Source organism: Cornus florida, unplaced genomic scaffold (assembly GCF_030987335.1).
Source record: "Cornus florida cultivar Cherokee Brave unplaced genomic scaffold, ASM3098733v1 CherokeeBrave_3.0.0_Hap2_Chr06, whole genome shotgun sequence".
NCBI lineage: Eukaryota > Viridiplantae > Streptophyta > Magnoliopsida > Cornales > Cornaceae > Cornus > Cornus florida.
Window position 1 is genome coordinate 23,385,594 of NW_026775576.1, and position 27,082 is coordinate 23,412,675.

At 37.3% G+C, this 27,082-nt stretch overlaps 1 protein-coding gene across 3 annotated transcripts; it reads right to left on the reverse strand.

The window, feature by feature from the left end:
* Nucleotides 1–1,247: 1,247 nt before the first annotated feature.
* LOC132311195 (uncharacterized) lies at nt 1,248–25,891 on the reverse strand. Of its 3 annotated transcripts, XM_059808988.1 has the most exons (11): nt 25,841–25,891; nt 25,280–25,469; nt 24,464–24,505; nt 24,197–24,341; nt 22,823–23,052; nt 22,440–22,497; nt 7,743–7,820; nt 7,497–7,585; nt 4,486–4,567; nt 1,782–1,970; nt 1,248–1,657 (listed from the first exon to the last, which is right to left on the reverse strand). In XM_059808988.1, the coding sequence occupies exons 2-11, from the start codon at nt 25,438–25,440 to the stop codon at nt 1,511–1,513; spliced, it is 1,221 nt and encodes a 406-aa protein (XP_059664971.1). In that variant the 5' UTR covers nt 25,441–25,469; nt 25,841–25,891; the 3' UTR covers nt 1,248–1,510. The 3 variants fall into 3 exon arrangements, with proteins under 3 accessions (XP_059664971.1, XP_059664970.1, XP_059664972.1); XM_059808987.1 differs by lacking the exon at nt 25,841–25,891 and having other exon boundaries at nt 25,280–25,818; XM_059808989.1 differs by lacking the exons at nt 24,464–24,505; nt 25,841–25,891 and having other exon boundaries at nt 25,280–25,819.
* Between the last annotated feature and the right edge of the window lie 1,191 nt (nt 25,892–27,082).

Sequence of the window (27,082 nt, forward strand, 5' to 3'; positions counted from 1 at the left end):
ACCGAGGGATTCTACTGCATACCTCCTTTATGATAAAGCTTCTGTCTCAGACGGTGACTGTTGATTGAGGAATTCTGTGATATAATTCACTTATTTATTTAAGCGTTGAAGCCTGATTGTGGTTTTTTCTTCATTGATCATTTAGACATGAAGTATACCTCATCTGGTTCTGAACTTCGATTGGCTCAGAATTGATGTAAATTCTGTGTTGACCTAATATGGCTGCCCCAATTTTTACCCATGCTGGTGGTGTACTGTGTCCAGCTTTCTAGCATGTAATTTTGGTACCAATGGCTCTGTTCTAGGGTGATGTCTTCATTTTAGACGACTTGAAGGTTTCTAAAACCTCTGAAGGACAATCTTTTGGGACTATAAGACTATTGAATTTTTATTTTTATTTTTTTAAGTGTTGAAGCCTGATTGTGATTTTTTCTATTTTTTTGTATTGTACGTTGCTCGATTATCCTTCTACCATATTAGCTATGTTATGGCCTTCAATGTTGTCGACCGAATAGTTGTGTGCATCGTCCGGATCCGTCCGGGCAAAAAGTCCTTCAATGTGCTCATATTCTTTTGCAATTACCGCGGTGACATCAGCTGAATATTCTATTTCAAGAGGATTTTTTATGACATAAGGCAGTCTGGTTGTGATATATATTTCCATATTAATGTTATGGTCAACCAGTCTAAAGCTTGTGTTTAAGCTAGGGTGCAGCTGTCACCATGCTTTATAATACACTAGTGTAGCTGGTTCAATATTTTTTTTTGAAGACATTTAGACATGGAGTATACCTCATCTGGTTCTGAACTTCGATCAGCTCAGAATTGATGTAGATTCTGTGTTGACCTACTATGAGTGCTTTTTTACCCATTGTGGTGGTGTACTGTGGACCTTGATGAGAATTGGGCTTTCTAGCATATAATACTTGACTAAGGTGGATGTAATAAGATTTGGTTATGAAATTTGTTTTTCTGGTGATTTGAAAAGGAATAAACTGGTGTAAGGTTACGGTCTAAAAGGATGATGGTGTCAACTTTTTTGCGACATCCGAATTCAAGGGTAAAATAGTGTTTCTTAGGTGGTTTGGAATTGCCACCCATTCCTTGATTCCTTCAAAGGATGAGTCAAGGTCACAAGTCGTCTTGATCGGGGGTCTAGCGACAGTTTCTTTGTGGGCTTCGGAGCCTTGTGTTGAAGTACATTTAACATTAAAACTTCTGATTCTAAAAGGTTATGTGTAAAGGAGTACCAAAGAAAAATAAGTATGCACATTTTCATATTTCTTCTTTGCTACAAAAATGAAGAACATCAAGGGGAGGGAAAGATATGCATACACAGGAGATCACAATCAGGCCAAATATACTCTAGGAATCTGAAATAAAATTGGAGAACATGTTATCGGTTTCTTTTCTTTTCTTTTCTTTTTTTCTTTTCTTTTTTCTTTTTCAGTGTCTTTGTGTGAACAAGGAGAATAATATGCAAGAGAAAAATTACATAGGAAAGGCTCCTTCACCATGATAACCAAGTGGAAACTGCAACCAGTGATAGCATTACTAAAAAACCATAGTTCACGAAGGTATCAACGTCTTTAATTTTAACCATCTTGTCCTGAAAATTACTCCACATTCGTGTAAAAGGACAAGAGACCGGTTGATCCTGCAAAATAAGTCCATTACTTTCTTTTAAATCATCTTCCGTGATTTTTTAAAAGGTTTATAAAATAACTGGAAACTTGCCAGAAGACCATTTCTAGCAGCAGGGAATTTGACAGAACTCTCACCTTCGGGTTTGAATCACTAATTTGTTGCTGTATGTTTGAACTTAGAGCTCTTCGCTTGTCCAGGCTGACTGGTTGATCAATTGATATCTTGATTTTAGCCTTGCTGGAGTCTTTGCCTGTGTGGCCTCTATAAGCTGAATCAGTGTGAATTGTTTCCATGACTGAACCAAAGAAGTTTGTTACAGGTACCTAATGATGAGGTAAGAATGAGCATATTATTAGTATTCAATCTGATCAATTTATTTCTGCAGAATTGGTCAATCTCAGTTCGGAAGTGCTAAACTCAGGTCACAGCAAAAAAAATCACACACTGTTTAACATAACTTATGATAAAGTGGACATATGATTATGGCTTGTGTGAAGCAACTTATGCTATATTTGATGTGCAGGAATGGAATGCACATTACAACCATTCCTTTGTTTGGTATGCAATTTAAAGTGAGAATGGTCATTCCATTGAAAAGATAATCTAGGGAATAAAAATCCATTTCACAACTAAACCTATGGAATGGTCATCCCATTCCCAAGTAAATTTTTTTAAAAAAATTAATTTCTCAGAAAACCCTCATATTTCAAGTCCAAACACCACCACCATTACCGCCACTGCCTTCCACCGCCACCTTCCAACACAACCACCGCCGCCTCTCACCACCACCACCTTCATTGCCTTCCACCACCGTCACTGTCGCTGTCACCGCCACCACTATGGTCGCCTTCAATAACCACACTACTGCCGTCTCCATTGCCTTCCACCACCGCCACCTCCACTGTCGCCACCACCACCATCGACTTCCACCACTACCACCTACAACCACCGCCGCAGCCGCAGCCGCTGCCATTGACTTCCACCACTGCCACCCCCTTCCACCACTACCACCTACAACCACCGCCGCTACCACCACCGACTTCCACCACCTTCCACCTACGACCACCGCCACATCCACCGCCGCCGCCGCCACCACCACTGACTTCCACAACCTTCCACCACTACCACCTACGACCACCGCTACCGTCACCTCCATCGCCACCGCTACCATTGCCACCGCCTTCCACCACTACCACCTTCAACCATCACCGCCACCTCCACTGCCTTTCACCAGTCACCACCACCTTCCACCACTACCACCTACGACCACCGCCACATCCACCACCGCAGCCACCACCATCGACTTCCACCACCTTCCACCTCTATCGCCGCCGCCGCCACCACCGCCGCCGCCACCACTATCGCCACTGCTACCACCTTCCACCATTGCCACCTCCACTACCTTTCACCAGTCCCCACCACTACCACCTACGACCACTGCCACCTCCACCACCACCATCAACTTCCATCACTACCACCTATGACCACCGCTACCGCCACCTCCATCACCGCCACCGCCCCCACCACCATTGCCATCGCCTTCCACGACTACCACCTTTGACCATCGCCACCTCCACTGCCTTTTACCAATCACCATTACCGCCACCACTGTTGTCACCGTCACCACTACTACTTTCCACCACCGCCACCTCTATTGCCTTTCACCACCGCCAACTACACCACTATCGCGTTCCACCACCGCCACCAACGTCAACTTCCACCATCGCCACCTCCACTGCCTTCCACTACCACCACCGTTAATGTTCCTGCCATTACTACCGTTGCATTCCACCTACACCATCACTTTCCACCACCGACACCTCCATTGCCTTCTATCACCGCCACCTTCCACCACCACCACGCCGTCACTGCGTCCCACCATCATTACTTATACCACTGACGCCTTCCACCACTTCTCCCACAGCCATTATTGCCACTACCTCCTACCGTCATCACTTACGCCACTGATGCCTTCCACCACTACCACCACTGCTTCCATCATTGCCACCGCCTTCCACCAACACCACTGTAGCCTTCCACCACCATTGTCGCCGCCATCCACCGCCACCACCATTTCTTTTAAAATTACAGAAAAATGTAATTTTTTTTTTTTAATTTAATTTATTTTACATAAGAGGGGTATTTTGGAGAATTCAAATTGAAATTCATTTCATTCTAAATTTAAAATTAGTCCAAACAAAAAACAAAAATGATTATTATTATTTAATTCCTACACATTTCATATGTGCAACCGAACAATATAATGAGAATGAGAATGGAGCATTCCATTCCATTCCCATGCATACCAAACGCAGCACTATAAAATTCAATTTAGGTTGGATTTGTTGTCAATAAAAAGATTTGGCAGAAGAAGACAGACAAAAGTAAGCGGAAGAAACTGAATGTCAGGTTATAGCATGTGGAAGGCAAACTACAGATTTCAATTACTGAGGTTGAATTTTTTAGTAAACAAGAAATGGCACAAGTTGAAAGCAACCCTAAAGAATATGAATGGCTTGTCATTGTTAAGTTCCCAGAAGAAACTTATCTTTGGAAGAAACAAAAATAGAGGTTGCAGAGGTTTCTTTATACAAATGAGATGCCAGCAAAACCTAAAGGAAGCTTTTACTTATGAAAAGTGGCATGGTTTGACTGCCTATATAATACAAAAAGAGTGTAAGAATATGTATACAAAAAACTCATAATCTTTCCTCTTTCCCTTTTTATTTTATTTTATTTACTTTATTTATTTATTTATTCTGAGAAGGGGGTGAAGGAGAGGTTTACCGCAAAGTAAGCAAAGATCAATAACACAGACACAGACCTAGAACTCCATACCTCTTCTAACTGTCGTTTGTATAGATCTGTTCGATAATATGCAGTTGAGAACAGCATGCTTGGATTATAGGAATTGAAAAGACTGCAAAATAAACACAGAATTTACAAATCATGTTCCAAGCTTCAAATAGATTAAAAAGAATGATTGTCAGTAGGTGGACAGGAATAAGCCTCCAGATCCACATTATTGAGCCAATGACTGAAAGAACATAAATTAATGCTGAGTATGCATTTATTCTTCGATGGAGAAAAGCATCAAAAAAAGAAGTCCCATCCAAGAGTATTTTTCTGTTTTATCCCATTGCTATTTTTTTTTCCTTCTCTCTCTAATTTGTTTAGCATGAAATCGTAATCTGGAGGATACTTACGTCACTTGGTCAACAAAAGCCAACTGTTTCAGTCTTGGTTCGCCTTTTCAGTTAGTTTTTCTTTTTTTATTTATTTTTATTTTAAATTTCCTCTGGCTTTTAAGATCCTGAAGATTTGATCAATCAGGGACTGTCCTCAAATTCTTGTCAATCAGTTGAAGCATGTGGGTATTATTTTCAATCCATCTGAAAAGGTCAGAGTGACTCCTGGGACTTCCAAACATCTGCCAGCCAGTAGTTTCTCTATAAATTAATAGGAAAAAGAATTGATCCCCAGAACTATGTCAATTTATTCCTTTCTTTCTATTGGTAAATTTAAAATCATAGCAACCCATAAATGCACCAGTGAGAAAGGAAGCTTAGTTTACATAGAAGGTAAGAGACAACAATGCCGAAAAAAAATAAGTTGGGATGAAGTAATTACAAATGGCTTTACAAAATTAAAATATATAAGAGGAGACATGGCATATAATAGAATAGAATTGAAAAAAAGGGAATTCATGTGGCCGACCCATTCGTTTGGGATAAAGGCAAGGATGATCATGAATAATTAAGGTGTATTAGGAATATATAAAAATACCAGTCATGGACAACAACATTTTCAGATCTTCTTGGTTGGCAAGCTTGGAAATGATTACAGTGCCCTCTATTATGGACCATGGATTTTCTAAGAAGCATGAAAACTCCAATTAAGGTATTGTGTTCGTGTTGGACACATGTTGTACACCAAAACTTCACGGACACTCCAAGACAAGTATCTGGCATCTCTGTGACATGTCTATAATTCAAAAATAAATTTCATTTACTTCGGACACATCAATGAGATGCCCGATACATCCCAATCCCAAATACTCATAACACAAGATTTTGGTTTTTTTTTTTTGCATTCACTAATTTTGTAAGTGGAGAAACCCAGAGAGAGAGAGAGAGAGAGAGAGCACTACACAATAACCTAACATTTTGCCACCTCAAATAGGTCAACATGTCACATGTGGAGCAACTTTGGCAGACACTACAACAAGACTTTAGCTTGGGTGGTATCTACTTCACCCCCAATTAGGATAAAGTGGGACTTTGTGCTTTACTTTTTTTTTTTTTTTGATAAGTAAATTGTATTAAAAGCGTTCAAAAGGGGAACGCGTCCCAAACTATACAAAGACAAAACGGAGCCTATGAATTCAAACAGCTCATAAAATCAACAATCTCCTCAAGAGAGGAGTAGTCTCTCCCCTGACCCCAACAAAACAAATTACAAATGATAGAAAATTTTAACACCCCAATGGAGGATTCCTTTCTCTCAAAAGATCTTCCATTACGCTCTCTCCAAAGGCTCCACCAAATACAAAAAGGGATCACCCTCCAAAAAACTCTGACCTGAGCCCCCACCCATTGACTTTGTGCTTTACTTATTAAAAATAAAAATAAAAATACACCACTAGGGCTGCAACTCGACACTACTGGGCTGCAACACCATGGGGGTCCATGACCAAAACGAATCTTGGTCAGGATTGAGAAATTTTTCATAGTTCAGCTTGTGCTTGGGTTAAAAATAAAATCAACTTGACCTTATTTCAGATTGGTTTTGGGCAGAACTCTTACGCAGTCCAACTAAACCTCAAATATGAATATATGTAACAACAATATGTATAATATATAGATGACATTGTTATAAAGCATATGACTTTCCGTTTGTCTTTTACTTTTCTTTTTGGCTGACATGATTTGATCATGTTCCATTTTTCCCCCCCTTTGAATACCCAAATTTTGATCTATTCACGTAGTTTTTACTAGCCATTCTCTACGAGTCCTAGACCTAGCCACCATACCTCCTCACAACACTTCTTTCTGTCCAGTTTGTGTTCTGCATATCTCCTCATCTCAAACAAGAATCAGAGTGTTAACCTTTCTCTCAAGTCAGACATTCAGTCTCAAGACTCTCAACAAGTTAGATTTCTTCTTCTTCTTCTTCTTCTCTCTCTCTCTCTCTCTCTCTATATATATATATATATATTTTTTTTTTTTCGTTTTACAATACTCTTGCACAGTTTTTATATTTTCCTCTCTCTCTCTACTCTGAGACACTTTATTTTTTTCTCGTTTTACAATACTCTTGCACAGTTTTTATATTTTCTTGGGGTCTTGAAAACAATTATTTGACTACAGCAATCATGCACTATTTTTTTTATATTCTTCAAGAATGAGAGAACAATAAAAAACAGAAAATAAAAGATCTGCTGAATTTTGTTTTAGAACCCAACCAACCTAAGCCATTCAACCCGAGCTAAATACAAGCTCATAAATTTACTGCTGGTCAAGCTCAAGTTGGAGCTGAGGCTTGGTTGGGTTCCAATAAATGCTACTAGCATACTACAACTCAGCTTGAGTCTTAGTTGAACTTCAATTCAACCCAACCCACACAAAATGCAGCCCTAGGCACCATGGGTACCGCAATTATAAAGGGAATATCTGCATACCTTCCTACATAATTGTAACCCACAAAAGTAAAATGAAGGGAAAGCCTAAATTTGTAAACAAATAGTATTAATAATCAAAACAAGCTGATTGGAAGCACTAGCCACTAAAGTGAAACATTTTGTAAGGTAATAAGGCAAGGATGATGAAGATGACGATGTTTCCACATACCTGCTCAATGAAGCATTGTCATAAATACTCAGCCTCTCAAAGAAAGCAAGGGTATAAAATGTGAAACGATCGACAACGGAGACACCAACCTACATCAAAGAAAAATGTAAATAAAAAATGATACCAAAGACTTGAGAGTGAATTTGGAGACAACAAGTATAGTGTAAGAAGTATAGCATCCTTGACATATCAATATCCAATCAATTACAAATTGAACAGTGGAACTGCTACTAAATTCACACTTACATCAGAGTCCAAGTGATGTGAATAAGAGTTTTCTCCTTTCATACTACTTCCAATAGCCAAAACACCAGGTGAACGAAGCTACAAAACAAGTCATGATATTACCTTCCACATCACGAGTAATGCTCAAATAAAGCATATCTTATTCTCATACAATTGTGAACAAATAAAAAATAAAAAATATTAATAATAATAATTCTTATACAACAAGATAGGGGGCTAAATAGTTTATTGCCTAGTATCATTCATCAAACAATTCTAATGAAACATGGTGGTGATAACATGATCTTACTTTCAAAAAAAGAGGAGCCATATGAATGCAAAGTGCATGCATTTTGAGGGGCAAAAAATCATATGAGTTCAAATCTCAACTAACAAAATATCAAGGGGTTCATTAGCAAGTTAGGTTGTAGCAAATTAATCTTAATGGAGTCTCACTTCATATTTCCCCCCGAGTTTTTGGTTTTTATAATGTGCTGTACAGTATTGTATGAGTTGTCACCTACCCCTCATTATCACACTCACCTACTCCCATAGCTTCTCCTATATAAACACCATTGTATTATTGTATTACTCACTCAATAACATATACATTTTCTTATATTCTCAAAAGTAACTTGGTAAAATTGGCGTACTCAATTTGAGAGCCTGACTATCATTATATACAAGCGGAAAATTACAAATATGGAAAAGAGAATAAAATCAAATCAAAATAAAGAGAATAAAATCAAATCAAATCAAATCAGAATAAAAATAAAATCCCTAAAAATTAGCCTATATTGAAGACCCAATAAATCTGCCATAATCGTTGAATCAACTTATAGATAAGATTTCCAACACTCCCCCTCAAGCTGGAGCAAATATGTTGACTAAGCCCAGCTTGACGATGGAAGACTAGAGAAGAGAAGGCCCAACAGACTTTGTGAACACATCTGCAGTCTGTTCTGAAGAAGGAACAAAAATAGGATTAATAATACCCGATCGAACCTTCTCTAGAATAAAGTGAATGCCTACCTCAATATGTTTCGACCTTTCATGTAAAACAGAATCAGAAGCAAGCATAATGGCTGATTTATTGTCACAAAACAGCCTTGAAGAATCTTTCTGTACAAGACCCAACTCTCCCAAAATTGATTGAAGCCAAAGGAGCTCACAAGTACCTTGAACCATAGCTCGGTATTCAACTTCAGCAGAGGATCTAGAAACAACAGCCTGCTTCTTACTCTTCCATGATATGAGATGATTACCATAGAAAGTACAGAAGTCAGAGGTAGAACGTCTATCTGTCTTACATCCAGCATAGTCTGCATCAGTAAAGCATGAGAGTCCAGACTGATAACCTGAGGCATAGAACAGACCAAGACCAGGGCACGACTTAAGATACCTTAAAATATGGTAGACAACATCCATATGAGCTGAGCGAGGGGCATGCATGAATTGACTAATCACACTGACAGCAAATGTCAAATTGGGCCTTGTGTTAGTCAAGTAGATAAGACGACCTACTAAACGTTGATACACGGATGGATCTGGAAGTAATTCCCCTGACTCAACAGAGAGTTTAAGATTGGGGTCCATAAGAGTGGAAGTGGGTCGACACCCACGCATGCCAGTATCTTGAAGAAGATCCAAAACATATTTTCTTTGAGATAAAGAAATTCCACGACGGGATTTAGCAACCTCAATTCCAAGAAAATATCGAAGAGGACCTAAGTCCTTCACATCAAAGGACTTTTGAAGATGAAGTTTCGCCTGAGCAATCCCTGAAGCATCATCACCTGTGATAATGATATCATCCACATATATTAATAACATAATGCAATGACCATCAGAGCGACGTCGAATAAAACAAGTATGGTCTGAGTGGCAGCGCACAAAGCCCATGGATAAAACAACACTGCTGAAACGACTAAATCAAGCTCTAGAAGATTGCTTCAGACCATAAAGAGACTTCCGTAGCCTACAGACTTTCCCAGCATACTCCCCTTCAGCCCAAAATCCAGGGGGTGGATCCATATATATAGTCTCAAGTAAGTCTCCATTAAGAAATGCATTCTTGACATCTAACTGATGCAGAGGCCAAGAATGGGCAGCAGACAAGGAGACCAGCAGTCGCACAGACGTCAACTTAGCCACAGGAGCAAAGGTAGCACTAAAGTCTTTGCCCGGAATCTGAGTAAAGCCTTTTCCCACCAACCGAGCCTTATACCGATCAATAGAACCATCGGCTAAGTACTTCACATTAAAGACCCACTTGCAGCCGACCGTTTTCTCCCCAGAAGGTAAAGCAACAAGTTCCCATGTATTATTATGGTGTAAAGCATCCATTTCTGTTGTCATGGCAGACACCCAATTGGGATCCTGGAGGGCTTCTGACACAGATCGAGGAATAGAAACGGTCCCAATCTTGCCCAAGAAGGATTTATATGCACCTGAAAGACCATCATAGGAGACATACTAGGAAATAGGGTGGTTAGTGCTACTAGAAAAACCATACCAATTAGGAGGATGACGATCACGGGTAGGATAACGGGAGGTACACTCAGGAATTGTAGGAGCAATAGGAGAAGGAGAGTTACCTGGACCTGGTTCTGAAGATGATTCTGGCAGGGGAGGTTGAGTGCGATGGCGACGAGAGTAGACCTGCAAAGGTGGAGGGGAACCCTGCATGGATGGAGAAGGAGATTCCAGGACAGTGTGATTTTCAAAGAGAGGAACAGGACGGGCAATAGGAAAAATCTCCTTCTCCAGATCACAAAAGAGAGAATCCTGTACCACAGAATTAGTACTATAAAAAGGAACAGTTTCATGAAATGTCACATCAAGAGAATGATACATATGTTTGGTCACAGGATCATAACAACGATAGCCCTTTGACATAACAGAATACCCCGAGAAAATACACCTAATAGATTTATCATCAAGTTTATGACGAGAAGGACCACGGTTATGAACAAAACAAGTATAGCCAAAAACACAAGGCAGAAGGTGAAACAATGTATAATCAGGGAGAATCTGAAGTGGTGCCTTACCACCCAAAACTCGACTGGGAGTACGATTAATCAGAAAAGCAGCTGTAAGAACAGCTATGTGCCAATAGAATTTAGGCACATGCATACCACTCAGAAGACATTGGACCACGGACAAAAGATGACGGTTTTTGTGTTCAGCCACGCCATTTTGCTCAGGAGTATAGGGGCAAGTGAGTTGATGTAAAATCCCGTTTTTATTAAGTTCAGACCGGAACTCATTCGAAACATATTCTCGTCCATTATCAGGACGAATATTACGGACAACAGTGTTATACTGGGTTTTGATCATTTGAAGAAACTGGGTAAATAAAAGAAACACATCAGATTTCTTTTTCAATAAATAAACCCAAGTACAACGAGAATAATCATCAATAATATCGATGTCCAGAGAAAGCAGTAACTGGGGAAGGCCCCAGACATCAGAATGAATAAGATCAAACATACTGGGAGCACGACTCATATGAGAAATATAGCTAGTTCTAGTATGTTTAGAAAGCTCACAAACTTCACATTGAAACTTATGGTCCTTACATGCTTTATTTAACGAAGGAAACAATAGACATAGATATTGAAAGTTTACATGCCCCAAACGTGCATGCCACAGACTAAAAGTGCGAAAAGAAACATCATAAACACTAGAAGTAGGTAGGACAGAAGCTTGAAGACTCGTTCCTGGTGGTTCCCCAAAGTAGTAAAGCCCATCACGCTCATAACCCCTGCCAAAAATCTTCTTCGAACAAAGGTCCTGCAACAAACAGTGATCTGGTAAGAATATAACTGCACATTGGAGGTTTTTTGCAAGCCGACTAACAGATAAAAGGTTAAAGGCAAATTTAGGTACATGAAGGACAGATGAAAGAGTAATATCAGGAGACAGACAAACATCACCCTTACTGTGAATGTAAGATGTAGAGCCATCCGTAAGATACACAGATTGGGCAACAGGTATGACATTGGAAGAAAAAACTGATAACTCACCAGTCATGTGATCATTGGCCCCAGAATCCAGAACCCAAGTAGGCTGCTTGGCCTTAACATGAAATGCAGTAGGAGTACCTGTAGCAATAGTTGCATTGGGAGCAGTTGAAGGAGCACTAACTCTAGAAGCAAGGGAGCCAAGCTGGTCTTGGATGCCCAATCTGAGACTGAAGCTGGCTCAGTCTAGGAAATACAGTAGATCCACCAGTAGTAACAGGAGTTTCTGCAACAGCCGTAGTACAAGAAGAACCAGTTCCAGATAAACGGTTCCTAGAAAATTTTTGCTTTAGTTCAGGATGAAGTTTGAAGCAACGAGCCTTAACATGTCCAACCCCTCCACAATGGTGACAAATAATCTGACCTCCAGAAGCTCGTGATCCAAAGTTGGCTGCAAAAGCCATACTATCCCCAGCAGGCTCAGACACTGGTATAGGAACAATTGAGGGCTGAATTAAACGGTGCCTGCGTGCTTCACCATCAACAGTAGCAAAGGCTTCCAACAGGGATGGCATTGGTGATGCATTCAAGATCTGAGACTTTAGTGATTCAAATTCTGGGCGTAATCCCATCAAAAACTGATAGGTATGCTGACGATCAAGACGTTTGACAAGAAGAAAGGCTGCCTCAGAAGGAAATTCACTGAGAGGCTCATATTGAGCTAGTTCCTCCCAACGAGATCTCAAATACCCAAAATAATCAGTTACAGACAAATTCAGGCCTTCCTGCGAGGCCTTAGCAATATCTTGATATAATTCAAAAATATGAGCATCATTCCTAGAATGAGCATACATTTGATTCAAAGCAGTCCACAAGTCATTAACAGAGTCATAAAACATGAATATATTATAAATGCGTTCCTCCATAGAATTAAACATCCATCCTAAAATGGTGCAATTGTCCATATCCCACTGAGCATATTTAGGATCTTTAATATCTGGCCTATTTTCAGTACCCAAAATCCACCCTGATTTGCCTTTTCCACCAACATAGAGGCGGAGAGAACGAGCCCAGGATGCAAAATTACGACCATAGTATTAAATAGATCAATTCAACAGATTACCAATAATTTCAAATAAAGGAGGAATAAACCTGATTTTGATCAAACCAAGAAGCCGGAGACACGACGGTCTGATCCGAAAATGCTGCCGAATATCCCGACAGCCCCAAAAAAATTACAAACACGTCTTCTGACCCTTAGTGCATGAAAAAGACTAAGGGAATACCCCTACAGGGGTCGAACCTAGAGGAGATTGACTCCCCCTAGGATTGTCGCAACAACGACCTGAAAAAGAGAGAAGGTCCGTGAAAAAAAAAAAATAGGGAAGGGGCTGTAATGAGATAGAGAGAGATATTAAAAGAGGCGGTGAAAGAGAGAGAGATGGGGGAGGCGTAGGTTTGAGGCTCTGATATCAAAAAGTAACTTGGTAAAATTGGCGTACTCAATTTGAGAGCATGACTATCATTATATACAAGCGGAAAATTACAAATATGGAAAAGAGAATAAAATCAAATCAAAATAAAAAGAATAAAATCAAATCAGAATAAAAATAAAATTCTTAAAAATTAGCCTATATTGAAGACCCAATAAATTTGTCATAATCGTTGAGTCAACTTATAGATATGATTTCCAACATTCTCTCTCTCTCTCTCTCTCTCTCTCTCTCTTTTCCAACATGGTATCAGAGCGGAAATCGATCCCTCTTTATTTTTATTTTTTATATTTTTTTTATTTTAGTCATATTTAGACTCCAATCTTAATTCCATCTCGGCTTTCTCTCAATCTCTTCTCGGCGATCTCTCCTCGGTGATCTCAGTTCTTGTCTCGGTAATCTCTCTCGGATCCCTCCTAGGCTCTCTCCTCGGTAATTTCTCTCGGGTTCGTCTCGGCTAGATCTTGGTTCTCTTATCTCGGCTCCCACTCGCTACTATATCTCATTTGTTCGCACCAAACTGGTAAAGCGTGAGTGTGCAAATCAGCCCTCCTCCACCGCTACTATCGTTACTTCAAGTAATACGTGTCTCCAAGCTTCATCTTCTACACCTTGGATTATTGATTCAGGGGCAACCGATCACATGACAAGTAACCCATATCTTCTTTCTAATATTTCTCATGTTTTCTCACCATCGGTTGTTACTATAGCGAATGGTGCCAAATCACCTATTCATTGAATTGGTACCCTCCGCAATTCGAGTCTCACTTTTTCATCAGTTTTATATATCCTCATTCAATTTATTGTCAGTTCGCAAAATCATATTAGATTTAAATTGCTCAGTTACTTTTTCTCCTTCCTGTTGTGTCTTTCAGGATCTAAAGACAAAGAAGACAATTGGTAGGGGGGTTTAACAAGGATGGTCTTTACTACTTCCAGCTAACTACTGCTCCGACAGCTATTCCACCTCCTCTTCAGCTTACCAATGGCATTGCCACCTTGGACATCCCTCTTCAAATAGTCTTCGAGCCTTGGTCCCTTCTTTAGTTGATTTTTCTAAGTTAAATTGTACTACTTGCGAACTTAGTAAACATCATCGGGCTATTTTTAAGTCTCGTTTTGATAATAAAAGTTTAAAACCTTTTGAGTTAGTACATTCGGATGTTTGGGGACCAGCTCGTACTACTGGTTTATTTGGTACCCGTTATTTTGTGTCATTTATTGATGATTATTCATGTTTAACTTGGGTCTATACTCTTAAAGATATATCTCAAGTATTCTCTGTTTCTCAATCCTTTTATGCTGAAATTCAAAATCAGTTTGATGCAAAATTACTTGTTCTTATAACTGGCAATGCCCTTGAATATAAACTTAATGTTTTTCAAAAGTTTCTTGAGTAGGCATCATCCATCAAACATCTTGTGTTGATACCCCTCAACAAAATAAAGTTGCTAAAAGGAAGAATGGCCCACTCCTAGCTATTGCTCGTGCCTTAATAATTCAAATGCATGTTCCAAAACATTTTCGGGCAGATGCAGTTCTGGTTGCTGCTTATCTTTTAAACCGCATGCCTTCTAGGGTCCTTCAAGGAAAATCACCCTTCCAAATAATGTTTTTTGACAAAAACCCTTTTTCCATTCCTCCAAAGGTGTTTAGGTGTGTCTGTTTTGTTCATAATCTAAGTCCGGGATGAGACAAACTTGATCCTCGTGCTCACAAATGTATTTTCATAGGTTATTCTTGCACTCAAAAGGGATATAAATGTTACAGTCCAACTCTTCGTAAACAATTTGTGTGTGCAGATGTAACTTTCTTTGAGGATGTTCCTTATTATTCCCAGGAAGGCAGGAGGACTCTGTTCCTCAAGAGTCTGTTCTTCCAACTCCAGTTTTTGATTCTGACATCCAACCAGCTCTTTGGATCTATGCTCGTCGCTGAAAAGAGTAGTTCATTATGTTCTAACAACTGAAGTAGTAAACCCAGCCTTGCCACTTCCACCAGTCGCTTCAACGTCTAGAGATTCTTCCATCTATGCAGACTCTGATCTTGATTAACCTATTGCTGTTCAAAAAGGTAAACGATCTTGTACTAATCAAGCTTTTTCTTTGTTATTATCCTCTATTACTCTTCCTAAGTCCTATAAGGAGGCACTTTCTCATCTAGGGAAAGCTATAGAAGAAGAAATAAATGCTTTAAAATTGAATCATACTTGGGACCTTGTTCCTAAGCCTGTTGATACTCAGGTTGTTGGTTGTCGTTGGGTTTTTACTATTAAACAGAAGCCTAACGGTACTGTTGACCGTCTCAAAGCTCGACTTGTTGCTAAAGGCTACACTCAGACTTATGGCCTTGATTATACTGAGACGTTCTCTCATATGGCCAAACTGAATTATGTTCGTGTGATAATCTCTCTTGCAGCTAATCTAGACTGGCCACTTCATCAACTTGATGTTAAAAATGCCTTTCTGCCCGGTGATTTTACTGGGACAGTCTATATCACTCAACCACCTGGGTTTGAGTATAAGGAGGAGTGTGTGTGTCATCTCAAGAAGTCTATCTATAGCCTCAAACAGTCCCCTCATGCATGGTTTGATAAATTCAGTAAAGCAGTGGTAGCTCATGGTATGATCAGAAGCCAGGTTGACCACTCTCTCTTTTTTAAGAAAACGAAACGTGGTATTGCGATTCTTATGGTGTATGTAGATGATATCGTTATCACCGATAATGACAAAGATGGGATACAAGTTATAATCCATCACTTGAGTTCTAGCTTCCTTACTAAGGATTTGGGCAAACTTCGGTATTTTCTAAGAATTGAGGTGGCTCGGTCGAAGCATGGCATTAGTCTTTCTCAGCAGATGTATACTCTTGATCTCTTACAGGATACTAGATATCTTGGTCTGAAACTTGTAGCTACACCCATGGAGACTAATGTAAAACTTAAGGTGGATGATGGTGACCCACTTGATGATCCAGAGATGTATCGGAGACTTGTAGGTAAACTTATTTACCTCACAATCACTTGTTCAAACATCTCCTATGCAGTCAGTGCTGTGAGCCAATTCATAACTAGTCCTCGGGTACCTCACATGGAGGCAGTTGTACACATCTTGAAGTATCTCAAGGGTGCTCCAGGACGTGGTTTGCTTTATCGATCTTCTGGACATCTTCGGATTGAGGGATACACAGATGCAGATTGAGTTGGTTCTCCTTCTGATCAATGGTCCACCACGGATTACTGCACCTTTATAGGAGAAAATCTAGTAATTTGGAGGAGTAAGAAACAGTCAGTTGTGGCTCGTTCTAGTGCTGAAGCAGAGTATCGTGCCATGGCACACACTGCCTGTGAACTTACTTCGTTGAAAACTCTTTTACAGGAACTTAGGATTTCAGTCCAGTACCCATTTCCTCTCCATTGTGACAATTAAACAACTATTCATATTGCTAGCAATCCAGTCTTCCATGAGAGGACTAAACACATTGAAGTAGATTGCCATTTCATTCGATCTAAAGTAGACTCGAATGAGATTGTTACACCTTTTGTTCCTTCTGGTAGACAGCTGGCAGACATCTTCACTAAGGCGCTTCCCAAGAACTCTATTGATTCCATATGTAGCAAGCTTTGAGTTATTGACATTTACTCTCCAGCTTGAAGGGGAGTGTTGTACAGTATTGTATGAGTGCCACCTACCCCTCATTACCATATATAGAATTACCATGTATAAAGGTTTACTTGTTCTCCACTCACCTATTCCCGTAACTTCTCCTATATAAACACCATTGTATTATTGTATTACTCACTCAATAACATATACGTTTTCATATATTCTCTCTCTCTCTCTCTCTCTCTCTCTCTCTCTCTCTCTCTCTTCCAACATAATGTATATTTAGAAATTTTTAAGGTGGACAAATATTATTAAGTATTGTCATTCTCAATTTGTGCAAAATTATAGAGTTTTAGCGTAGTCACTTTGTGCTGAATTCACCAAATATTTAATTTGCCTCTAGTCTTTGACTCCTAGCACCCCCAAGTAAGTGAGACAGATACATGGTAATAGGGATGGACCCAGGAAATTGCGTGAGGTGGGGCAATAGGGGGATTTTTTTTTTTGTAATTTTAGGGGAGGAAATATTAAAATTTCATAGGTATATAATTTTAAAAAGGAAAAAATCACTACTATATATACTAAAAAAAAAAAAATCAGTGGGGGCAATTGCCCCCACTGCCAACATGGTAGGTCCATGCCTGTTGGGTAATGCACCCTTTTTCTTTTTAATGTTAATTGTGGTCTTTCCTATCTCTAGGAATACCATCATTGGGGGCCATGTTACTTTTCCTAATTAGTGCACTTAGTGGTTTTATCTCCAACTGATGTTTACTTCAACCATTTCACTAGTGATTTCATTTCTAATTTTGTCCTTGTCTTACAACACGTCCATCGAAACATTCGCATTTTCGTCATGCTTATTTTATGTGCCTGTTGTCTCTTAGTCGCCCAACATTTGGTCACATAAAGAAGGCTAATCTAAAAGTTGTTTTATAGAACTTTCATTTCAATCTTAAAGGGATGCATTGATCACACAATATTCTAGACGCACTCCTCTATTAAACCCATCCCTATTTGATTGTAGGATTAACATCCTCTCGAATTTCCCCTTCATTGATGATGCAAAAGATTTCTCCTTCATAATAATAATAATAAATAAATAAATAAATAAAAAATCTCCTTCATTGTGAATAATTGAGCCTAAATCACGAAAATGTCCACTACTTGGTATATCTAGATCATCAATCTTCACTGCATACCTTTTTTTTATTTTTGGATTTACTAAAGTTAAATTTCATATATTCAATTCTGTTCTTACAATTATTGACCTGATCCTACAATCCAATTTTGAGGACCCCCAATTGATCCAATTTAGGATCCACATTGTAATAACCTTGACATTGAAGAACAACTAAATCTTGTGTTATACCATTGTATAATATATAATGCATTTAAATCTGCAAAAGCATTTCCATGTACTTGTACCAAACTTTTATAGCATGTGGTTTAACTGAGGTTGCGGCATTAGATAGAGCAAGATGGAAATAGGATTTATGTATCCCCACGTAGATGGAAAAAGGACTAATGGGCCAGTGGCCCAACGGTACCAAGCCTTTACTTCTCAAAGGGAGGTCAGGGGTTCAAGCCTCAATGGAGACATGGGTGTGTGAGTACCAACTAAGAAAAGAAAAAAAAGAAAAAGGATATATTGAGTTGAGTTAAGTAATATTTATTTCTATTAACTTAAGAAGTCACATGTGAATAAGGATTATCCTCAATTGTATACACAAAAATTGAATTTTTTTTTTTTTCTTTCTGTTTTCATGCTTATTCCAATTTTTCAACTTTAAAATGCTAGGTTCTTTTCTCTCTCTTTTTTTTCCCTCAAGTTTTGAGAGAAAAAGTCTTTAATCTCCAAAAGAGACAAAATTTAGATGGCCTATTTATTGGATGCTCCAGCCTCCAGGCACTTACTACTGTTTGATTCAGCAAGACAATACAATGGTCAAACATTTGCATACAATGGTTGTAAGCTAAGTAACATAATCCTTTTTAAAAGAGTGTTACTTTCATGCTACGAGCTCGAAGCCAGAAGAAAAAAGCATGGGAGAAGAAGAAGCCCTAGGTAAAATAACTTCAATCAGCCCAGTTTCCACGTAGCCTAGTAACCTTCAGCAAGACAATACAATGGTCAAACATTTGCATACAATGGTTGTAAGCTAAGTAACATAATCCTTTTTAAAAGAGTGCTACTTTCACGCTACGAGCTCGAATTGGCGCTAACAAATCAAATTCAAATTTAAAACAGGAATTAAAATTGTTAATTCTCATATTTAATCTTGTGAATACTCGAAATCTTAACAATTCCTCATTCCTTGAATGATAGACAGCCATATGCAATATGTATTTAGACTGCAAGATGCACAACTAAGAACAAACCTATAACATTAATTAAGAAAGGGGTAACAATCCTTGTTAGAAACATACTTACGTGTTGGCACCAAAACCTGTTTTTTTGAGTTGCAATTTTTTTTATATTAAGTCTTCGGTTTGAAGTGTTAAAAAACAAAGTGCAGATTGATCATTAAGAATTCATATCCGAAGAACTTAATTTGAACAACACTTAGGTAAGTAAGTGAATATTGAGGATATTGTGTGAAAGTTAGTTGAATTGTTTTTGTGAAAAAATTGCAGTGTTAACAATAGTGTAAAGTTACAATGGTTTATTTTTACTTGCACAGGTTGAATATGTAACTAGACCAACATATTGAAATTCCAAAGAGCTATTCTACAAGTAGTAGTATTCCTTGTAGTGGTAAAATGTGATTCTGTTGGAATAATGCTTTGGTCCATGAAGCTGCTGTACCAGTAGAGCTTTCTAGTTGTACCGGTAGAACAAACTTCTGAAATAAAATTTATTGTTCTGGTAGGTAGAACCTTACCAACTTCAACTAGAATTTTGAGTTTTGATCAGGTTTAACTTCCAATTTGTATCTGATCTCCTAGACACATCTTCTAATTATTTGGGATGACTTTTTCAGCTAAAAAGAAGACTATATATAAACACTCAGGTAAAGACTTGTTAAACACATGAGAGAAATTATTGAAAATTATAGAGCATTTTGGTAGAAAAACTGGCTGAGATTTCCTAAGTTTGTTTTCTTTCAATTTAGACACACTTTTACAGAAGAGTGTTTTTAGTGTGTTGTTCATCCTGATCATATGAATTTGAGCTATACCACCGAGTATATTCGAAGCGATCAGAGTAGCATATTCAATCTTCTTCTTTGCTCGTTTATGGAAGAAAGCAATCGATTGCTATGAGAAGCAAATCATCGTGAGGTAATTGCGGTTGGCATGGATTAGTGTTGCTAGTGATTCTGAAGGCCCTGGAGTCAGAGAGCACTGACCGTTTGTGAAGGCAGTTGAATCGATGAGTAAAGAGTACTTCCAAAAGTACCGAAACTCGTTGTACTCTTATAGAATCGACAAGTAGAGAGTACTTCCAAAAGTACCGAAACTTGTACTCTTTCTTGATTAAACTGGATTGATAGGCCGGAGACAACTAGTCTCCATGATTTTTCTCGCTAAGGTTTTCACGTAAAATGTCCCTTGTGTGATCTCTCTCTCTCTCTTTTTCTTTTACTTTGCTTGCTCTTTCTACTTAGTGATTGTGTGTTGACTTGTTTATCGTGCTTTAAAATCTATAAAATTGGAAACATCTAAAAACAAGCAAAAGAACAAACTAGAGCTACTCACCCTCCTCTAGGTCTTCCTACACTAAGATATACTCCACAATCCTTTTCCGCATGGACACAACTCACTTTTTTTTATTATTATAAGTAAGCATGGCCACAACTCACAATCCTTGCCATCTTGATTCTTGTCTTCAGCTTCATATTGACCAGTTTTTGTTTTTATTATTTATAGATAAATGTCCTACTTACAAGAGTTATTCCAACAAGTTCTTAAAAGAATATAGTATCTAGAAGTATAAAGTTTATGTGCATATGTTTGGAAATAAATTATATAGACACTAGTTTTTATTTAATTCAATTAAGATGCTTGCTATTTTATAATTTCTTAAAGTATTCCATTCTTGTATAAAAATTTAAATCTCTCTTTAAAATATTAAAATAAATGAATAGGTTTCTTAGCTTGCATTCTCTTCAAAATAAAAAATATCGTTAACAAAAAAGAAATAATGCATTACTCGTATCTCAAACACATTTCTTCATACATTTCTATTATTGCACTAAGTAATGGCCTGCAACATATGTACATATTGAAAGTATTTTAACAAGCACCCGCATAGAAGTTTACAAGCACTCTGGAGGTGCTCCCACTCTGACTAAATTTTAGATTTGTCACTTTTTCACTCCTGCTCATGATTTGAGTGCTTAGATTGTAAGACATTTTTAAGGATATATTAATTCATTACATTAGATGGATAGTTAGAAAATGTTTCAATTAATGTGGTGATCTTGAGATAATATTGGATCATTATAAACCTACCTCGTCCCACCCATATCCGGATGCAGTGGGGAAGGTTCTAGCTGGAGTATCCACAAATTGGGATAAGAACTATATAACCCGATTGGGGTTCGGGAGCAACAAGATCTCCACACTGTCCCAATAATATAACCTTAAAAAATTTAAGAGTATATCTCTTTTTTCTTTTCTTTTTTAATACAAGGGTCCCACTTCAAATATGATCAAGAGTTTTGACATAACATGGGCAAACTACATTTTTAAGAAGAGATGTCACCTTGAACGTCTCAAGTTCAAAAGTTTTTTCTTTCTTTCTTTCCCCTAAATGTGGAAGTTTCATTTTTAAAATTGAATGAAAGTATATGTTAATATAGAGGGCAAACTCTCACACTACATTAAGGAAGATGGAAAAACTCCACTTCCAATAAGAAGAGAACATAATAGAAAAACTAACACAAGTAAACCTACAACTCCTCAAAATCATCAAGATTGATGCCAAGAATACCAAAGATCTTCCAACAAGAAGCTTTGGCAACATGGTGTGCATTGTGAGTTGAAACAACCAGTGTATGTTCGTAGGGATGGAGATCATGACGGCTTCATGTGTCATTCAGTCTATGTTACTTATAATGGAGGATGATTTTAGGATTTATTTTATATTTTATTATTATCGAGATTTTTCTTATTTCTTTAGGATTTTAATTTTTGGTAGTAGAGTTCTATTAGAGCTTTGTTTAGTGCCTATATATGTCTTGTTGCATTTAGTTTGGCACTTTTTCATGACTATTGAACATCGAGCATATTGATACAGTGAATTTTCTTCCCACTAATACTTCTCTCCTTTCTTTCTCAATTCTGCATCATGTATACTTTAGTGCCATGCATTCATTGAATTACTTTCTTGCCTCGACATGCTAGTGTCAGAGTTGGCAAGAATTTTTTTTTCCTTACCGGGGAGTGTTGAGAAAGGAGAATCCCTGTCCAACCCCTTCGCTTACCATCCTTAAATATTGTCCTAGACTGGTCCACTTCATTTAATCTCCAAACAGGGCCCGTGAAATGTGGACTGGGTTTTATTTTTCAGTAAAGAAGAGTTCAAACTCACTGACAAATGAATCACATGACTTGCAGCCCATAAACTGAATCAAAAAGTTGATTAAGAGTTTTTTTGAATATTATCTTTCTAGAATAATCACATCATTAAGAAATAGAATCTCAAACCTGAGAAAAGAGAGTGGCAGCTTGGCAAGTGTCTACCATTATCAAAAGCTCTTTGAATCTGAAAGTCGAACAAAATGGAGAACAGAATTCATTAAGTGGGAATGATCATGAAACTAAGTATCTGAGTGCTTGAAATTTTTTTGATATACTCAACAGTCAACAAGAAACCCATTATTCATAAATAGCTTTTCAGAATCTTACACATAAGACAAATTTGTATACCAGCCCTTTCAAAAGGTCAAATTAATGGCAGCCACTATTATAAAGATGGCATGTGTATTGTATTGTCATTACCATTGTCTTTCAGTTTCACAGTTATATATTGAAATAAAAAATAAAAAATCAACTTGTGAACACAAACAGATGTAAGACATTACTCTCACCTATGCTTTTCTTTCATTTGTTTCACTGCATCAGCTAAATCATGACTCTGAAGCTCCTCTGAGTCTTGAAATTTTAGAAATTCATCTCCTCCATGTCCTGTCATGTAAAGAATTATGTGGCTTCCTTCATCACTCAAAAGACGCTTTGACCTTGGCACAGCACTCTCATGACGCCCTGTTAAAACTCGCAAAAAGTTTTCAACTGTCACTTCATAACCTCGATAATCTACCTGGCATGGAGCACCGTATAATCAGAGAGCTATCTAGAATACAGAATCAACTCAAAAAAAACTTTGTCCCTACTATCTGGGATCGGCTACAAGCATCTTGTTTGCATTCTGTTCTATCAAAGGCAATAAATTCAGTAAAGCCACATGTATATTTTCACAATTCTTGTGAATTAATAATAATAATATGTCACATATGCAATGTCTGAATTTTATATGTATGACAATTCTTCTATTAGAGTATACTGATAAACAAATGATACATCAAAAGTGGGGATTAATATGCAGTCTTCTCTTTCAAACATTGTGTAGCATATTTGTTTTTAACATTTTAATTAGTAAAGCAAACTAAAAAATGGTTTTCCATATAAGTCACATTCAAATATATGCCTGCCACAAAGAATATCAAGATGATAATCAATACTAGCAGGAGTTTAGTGTTATTACTCAAAGAAATATGACTTGAAAAATAGCACAGTAGTTGATAAAATTTTGACCAAGAAAAAAGAAAAAGAAAGAAGAAGACAATCTCATCCAGTACAAGGGTTCATTATTTTGGAAGAACAACTCATCCCATAGCAGCTAAAGAAGAGAAGGAGAAATAGTGGTTGAGCACTCTGTAAATGAATACCAAGACTTTCTTCTGCTAGCAGTTGAATTTATTTTAAATGAAAATTTGATGGCTGTAGTTATTAGATCATGATCTTGCCAATAATGGCTAATATTTGGAAAATACTCCTCCGGGTAAGATATGCACTTCCTCGGGAATAAATAAAAATAAAAAAATAAAAAAATAAAAAAAATAAAAAATAAAATTTGATCCACTTTCATTTGGTATTTTGGCCTAAATTCCTTGACTCCCTGCTACTCATTCAAATCTGTAAATAATAATACTTTGTAAAACCTACAAATCTGTAAAAATTGGTAAGGGACAAGTCCGCACAGCAAAAGGGAACTTAAACTGAAGACATATTTTTGAAGATACCATTTCTTATCTGGTTCAAGGTTTAACCTTATTTTTGATGTTTACTGGACCACATTTGAACTTCACTCTAATGTTTACTCTTCAAAATAAGAGTCAGATGTCACTTATCAAAAAATAAAAATAAATAAGAGTCAGAAGTATAAGAGATGAAACAAAACTTGCCTCAACATTATCTCCATACAAGTTAAGTCTGTGGTTTTCATTGTTGAAGACTTGCGCAGGGTACTTGTTCCGAGCATTGCAAGCCATATCGTCAGCCAACATAAGTATTATCCTCTCGTCAGGTATTCCTAACCGTTTAACCGTCCTAAATTTGAAAAGGAAAAAAGGCCAAAAAATGAAAATAATTTAGTAATTGAAAGAATTACATGGAGGACCTAAAGATACAAAATAAACTTAAATCAATAATATAAAGAACAGCATGCTTACCTATATAGAGATAAAGTATTGGCCATATGCCGATAATTAAACCTAAACACGAACAACAAGAGTATCAATTTAACTGCAAGGTAATATATAACATGAAATCTAGAGGCCATACATAAGACGGTTCTATATTCTCCCAACAAAATTTAGCATTTCTTTATTATTGTAATAAAAAAATCTAGTCATTGAAATTGACTTTGTTTTCTTCTCCAAATTTATAAGCAAATAATCCAAAGTTGATAAAATATATTTTGGCAATGAATAGAACAAAAGTAATGAATAATTTAGAAAATAAATAACAACTACAAGAAAATAAGAAATGCATTCATTAGAACAATAAAACAGGTAAAATTTAGTTTTCATCACAAAATAAAAAATAAGTAAAAAGAAGAACAAGACGAAGAAGAATATACATGAACTATCAGATTGGTTTATTACAATATTACAGAAAACCTAGTCCGAAATTAAACATCTGCACTATCTCAAAAACATACATAACAAACCAAATGATAACCAGTTGTTGAGGGTTTTCTATAAATCAAATGAAAATAAATTTTAAAAAATCAAAGCAGTATATATAAAATCACGCCTTCGAGCGCATTTTTTCTGCATCAAACACACCTCGATTTTAGAATCTCCTAAACAATATATTAAATTCGAAGTAACGGGTTCTAGATTATATGATATGCTTCTCAGAATGCCCTAAATACAAATTGATTTATAACAAATCAATCTATTTTCCTTCGTTTTCCCGGTATCCAAACAGAGGTTATATATTTTAGAAAAGGGTGTGGGGGAAGTAAATCAAATTGAACTGACCAGAAACGGGATGTGCAGACTAAAACAGCCCAATTGTTGGTGTGAATTGTGGTTGCTGAAGAGGAGGAAGATGAAGACGAACTTGAGGCATTCACATTGCAGAGATGTATCGAACACAGAAGCGAGAATATGAACACTGTGTAATTGAAGAAGCTGGCCATCTTCAACTCATTACCGGTTTCGATTTACTCTGCCAATGTGTGAATGTACTACTGTCATATGTATCATTTTATTTTATTATCTATATATATATATATATATATATATATATATATATATGTTTTAATGTATAGATCCATATATGTTTTAATGGTAGGGCAAACAGAGGTACACATGTTGGCCTCGCCTATTGTTTGCACAAAATTGGAACATTGGAAATGCGCTGGCGTGCCAGAATCTCTAAAGATTTAGAGATGATTGAAACAAAAAGAAATCATTTTGGAACAATCAGGCCATTGTGAAGGATTCTGATTTGCCTTCCATGAAAGGACTTTGATAAGACTAAACTAAGGAATTGAATTGCAATAATAAAAAGTAAGTGCATGAAAATAAAGTACTTGCATCGAAATTGCAGGAATTGAACTACAATGTATTGAAGTTGTTGGATGTCGTTGAGAGAGATTTAAATGTAGTCTTGCATACACTATTTATAAGCATTACAAGCCTTACAAGAAGGACACATGTCCTATCACAAATTGTCCCTACCCAAGAATTGACTCTAGAGGGGGTGAATAGAGTCAATGGCCAATTTTCACAAATTATAGAAATACAATTTCTAATCAACAGTATAACCAATTATGTAATAAACAAGATATGAAAGTAATCAATTTAGCACAATTGTAAAAGAGATAAGGGAAGAAAGATTGCAAACAATAACACAGCAATTTTTGCGAGGTTCGGAAACTCCTACTCCTCGGCTCAAGATCCCTCTTGAGACTTTCCAAATTCCTTAGAGCTTCTCTTTAATGGTGGAGAGCAAACCTTTAATTGAAGCAAGACCTTGCTTCTCTTTCTTGCTAGGAGAACACCCTTCTCCTAGGCTTCCTTTTGGGTCACACCAACCCTTTACAGTATCCTTACTAAGAGACCACCTCTCTTAGTTTTACATAGGCCACACCAGCCCTTACAATTTCTTTGCTAAGAGAAACTCTTCCTCCTAGGCTTACAGCAGATTTGTAGATAGAATTTGCAGTACAAGAAATCCTCTCAAGAACTGATACAAATCAAACCTCACAATAGAGTATATATGAAATGAAGTGAAGCTCAAACTCTAAGTATGAAATGTATGAGAGATGATGAGGAAAATACAGAACAAAAGCTCTGATGAAATACTAGAACAAAAGTTCAGCAAAGGCTCACTAAATGCTCTCTGAAGTTCACTCTGATTCAACTATGGAAGCTTGTATATGAGATAAAGATCGATGTCTGAACAGAGGCTCTATGAGTGAGTATAACTAGAATAAAAGCTCTGTATAATGGTAGAGCCAAAAGCTCTCTTTGATGCACTTGAATGAATGTTCTTGAATGCTCTCTCAAGTAGTATAATAGAGAAAAAACTCTATGAAGATTAACACAAGAGCAACAGCCCTTTTAATCTTAACTGGAATCTCTCAAGATAGAATAAGAGTGAAAATGAGAGAGATGATGAGAAGATTGAGAACAAAAGCTCTCTTTGCAATGTAATATGATGTCTCTTAAAATCGTATTTTCTTTTCAGACAAACCCTCTGTATATATAAAGAAATTCATAGCTCAATATAGCTGTTAGAAGTGGTTAGAGGAAATAAATGCAGAAAAATTGCCG